We start from the raw sequence: 3354 nt of genomic DNA on the forward strand, positions 1-3354 counted from the left end.
ATGTATGGATTTGTGGGTCCACACCCTGGCGCTTTAAGACAGCTCTCGAGCTCGTCTGAAGCACCGCAGTCCCACTGTGACCTACACCTCCAACCCACCTGCTCATAGGACCACCATTCTCAACAACCCCCTTTGCTCAGAAAGACGACAATGCCTCTGGGTCTGGGACGAAGGAAGAAGGCGTCCCCCCTGGTGGAAAATGAGGAAGCTGAGCCCATCCGCGCCGGTCTCACCGTAGACGGTTTGGATGGAGGTGGTGTTGTAGGCTTAGGAGAAGGTGCTGGCTCGGAGGGTTTACCCCCGCCACCAAGCAGCATGCGGCCGCGTCTCATCTTCCACACTCAGCTGGCGCCCGGCAGCCCCACTGGACGCATCGAGGGCTTCAGCAACGTGCGGGAGCTTTACACAAAGATCGGCGAAGCTTTTGGGATCCCACCTGCTGAGGTGAGTCCCCTTGTACACTTCTATCAAGAAGACCTGAGCATCATAACTTAGATTTATTTTCACTTCGCAGGTCATGTTTTGCACATTGAACACTCACAAGGTGGACATGGACAAACTGTTGGGAGGACAGATTGGCTTAGAGGACTTTATCTTTGCCCACATTAAAGGCCAAAAAAAAGAAATTGAAGTGTTCAAAGGGGAGGATGCACTCGGTTTGACCATCACTGACAATGGAGCCGGTTATGCTTTCATCAAGGTAAGGCACTTTTGAAAAGTCTTCTGCAGTATAGTGACGAATTATAAGATTCTTTTTGTCAAAATGTACACACCCCACTACAGAGAATCCGCGAGGGCAGCATCATCCACCAGATCCAGGTGATCAACGTTGGTGACATGATCGAGTCTATCAACGGCCATCGCCTAATTGGTTGTCGACACTACGAGGTTGCCAAGATGCTCAAGGAACTGCCCAAGGGCAAGAACTTCACCATAAAGCTGGTCGAGCCGCTCAAAGCTTTCGGTAGGGCGTGCGAGGAGCTGACGTGTAATGGGATGTGCATTTTATTTTTCCCATTGTTCTGTATATGTAACTGATTGTTGGTTGACCCCATGCAGATATGATCAGCCAGAGGTCTGGAGGCTCCAGGTCATCGTCGGGGGTCCAGCTGGGCACCGGGAGGGGAACCTTGCGGCTGCGCTCCAAGGGTCCCGCTACTGTCGAGGAAGTGGTGAGTTTGCATACGGAACTGTGGATTCTGAGCAGTTGAACAATTCTCAATGACGTGTCTTGAGTGTGTGATGTTTTTTTTTTTTTTTTTTTTGGAACCACCCTCCCTCAGCCCTCCGCTTTTGAGGAAAAAGCCATTGAGAAGGTCGATGACCTACTGGAAAGCTACATGGGCATCAGAGACAGCGAGCTGGGTACGAACTGTTGTCACTCGGGAACCTTGGTTGTTTAAATTGACTGTGCGGTCGCCCAAAAAGTCATCATCAAACCGGGAAAATTTCATTTTTGGGATTACTCAGTAATGGATTGGTCATGCTAGCAGTGTTAGCTGCCTTAGTGTGCTGTCGTGGAAGCATATTACTCAGTCTGGGTTTGTTTCATTGGGAAGAGATGTGAGGTGGTGTAAGTAGGATTTTAATGAGATGACATTCATATTTTGCTGACAGCGTTAGGACTGCAAAATGTTTTTTTTAATTTTTTTTTTCATGTGTGTGGTTGTCTTATAGCCCTTCAAGCGATGGGCATTGGATATTAGCATTAGCTACAATTGCAATGACGCTGTGCATTAGAGATTGTTTCCGATGCAAAAGTTTTTTGTTAATTCTCATTTAAAACTTATTTAAATTGTATTCATTTTGCAAGCCTAATTCTAAACTTCTACTTCTAGCGGCCACCATGGTGGAGCTGGGAAAGGACAAAAAGAACCCTGATGAGTTTGCCGAGGCTCTCGACGAGACGCTGGGAGACTTTGCCTTCCCGGACGAGTTTGTGTTTGACGTTTGGGGAGCCATTGGCGACGCTAAGGTTGGACGGGTGTGAGTGGCGCGTGACTTGACAGAACCCAACAGACTTGTATGTGTGTGCATGGTCACTACTTGGAAACTCTACACAAAAGGTTTTTTTTTTTTTGCTTTATTTTTTAAAATTCTCTATACTGTATACTCCTGCTGTTTATTTTGTCATTGGAAGAGACTTTCATGGCAAATATTCTCACTCAGTGGTGAAATGCAAGCGATTAAGTGCATTTTTATTTTATTATTTTTTTTTTAGCTCATCCCCTTGTAGTTGCCACCTACGAAGGCGTTTCGGGGCCACCCTGGAAAGTTAAAACAAGTCAACAAAAAAAAAAACTATTAAAATTGTAAAATTTTGAGGGTAGTCAACTTAAAAAAAAAAAATAATAATAATTGTTCACGATGTGCCATATGTGCCAAACTACTGCTTGTAGCGATGTACACTACTGCCATTCCTCGGGCTCCTTTCACAATTTTTTGAGAAAAAAAACACATGAACGCAACAATGAGGGACAGACCGCCCTAGTCCAAGCTTGAAGTCCCATCTGAAGAACACAAAAGCAAAGTAAGGCAACATCAAGCTTTTCAGTGTGGTCCAAGCATTCCTTGGCAGGTATGAAAATGTGTGTGCAAGCATGGAGACGAGAGCGTGCGTGCGGCACAAATGACAAATACAGGGGGGAGAAATCTTTTTCCCTTTCAGGTGGTAATTTCAGTACTTCAAGGGCCCAACATGTCTTCATATTTTTTTGGGTGGGCGTGGGGGGGGAGATGATTCCTCTTGAGTTTTTGTTTTTCAACTTGCGTGGTGGGCTAGCCCCGCCCCTCCCTTTCCGCAATCAAATGCTAACACAAAATTTGGTGTTAGATAGTCGTGCTGACATGCTCCGTGGCCGGAGACAACAGAGGCCCCGTTGTATCTGCGGTGTTGTGTTGTACCGAACCTTGCTACTCACTCTTTTTTCAAGCATGTTGTATTTTTTTTTTTGTTTGTTTTTACATCAACTTTGCTGTTTGTTTGCTGTATTTGACTTCCAAAGGAGAATAAGTGGCGTGTCAAAAAGGTCGTGGTGTTAAGTGTAGCTTGCCTAGCAGTAGTGATTTATTCACACATTCCATGCTGTCATCAAGGTGATTGCAGTTTTACTTTTGATAACAGTGTTACATATACTGTGGACACTATATTGTAAAAAGAGGCAGTGTTAGGTTACTTGTTTCGTTCGGGACAGAGATGCAGTTGAGGTCTTATGCTACGAAAGTGTATTGCATTCATTTGGTGAAAAAAAAAATCTTGATTTATGTTTTGGAGGGACTTTTTTTCTTTTGTAGATAGATTTTTGTTTTCTGTTTTTCCAAGAGAGAAGAAATACTCCCAAAAAACAGAATATT

At 44.7% G+C, this 3354-nt stretch overlaps 1 protein-coding gene across 1 annotated transcript; it reads left to right on the plus strand.

Annotated features, from left to right (window-relative positions):
* The first annotated feature begins 6 nt into the window (after positions 1 to 6).
* Positions 7 to 2726, plus strand: gipc1 (GIPC PDZ domain containing family, member 1). The gene is made up of 6 exons (XM_019879291.1): positions 7 to 444; positions 515 to 700; positions 784 to 964; positions 1060 to 1172; positions 1284 to 1365; positions 1839 to 2726. The coding sequence occupies exons 1-6, from the start codon at positions 151 to 153 to the stop codon at positions 1988 to 1990; spliced, it is 1008 nt and encodes a 335-aa protein (XP_019734850.1). The 5' UTR covers positions 7 to 150; the 3' UTR covers positions 1991 to 2726.
* The last annotated feature ends 628 nt before the right edge of the window (positions 2727 to 3354 follow it).

The sequence above is a fragment of the Hippocampus comes genome, unplaced genomic scaffold, assembly GCF_001891065.2.
Source record: "Hippocampus comes isolate QL1 unplaced genomic scaffold, H_comes_QL1_v1.1 scaffold366, whole genome shotgun sequence".
Taxonomy (NCBI): Eukaryota; Metazoa; Chordata; class Actinopteri; order Syngnathiformes; family Syngnathidae; genus Hippocampus; species Hippocampus comes.

Excerpts from the sequence above, each read along its gene's own strand:
- gipc1 (XM_019879291.1), top strand. The coding sequence starts at position 151 with ATGCCTCTGGGTCTGGGACGAAGGAAGAAGGCGTCCCCCCTGGTGGAA. Across the intron at positions 445-514 it reads TTGGGATCCCACCTGCTGAG|GTCATGTTTTGCACATTGAA; the intron begins GTGAGTCCCCTT and ends TTCACTTCGCAG. Across the intron at positions 965-1,059 it reads CGAGCCGCTCAAAGCTTTCG|ATATGATCAGCCAGAGGTCT; the intron begins GTAGGGCGTGCG and ends GACCCCATGCAG.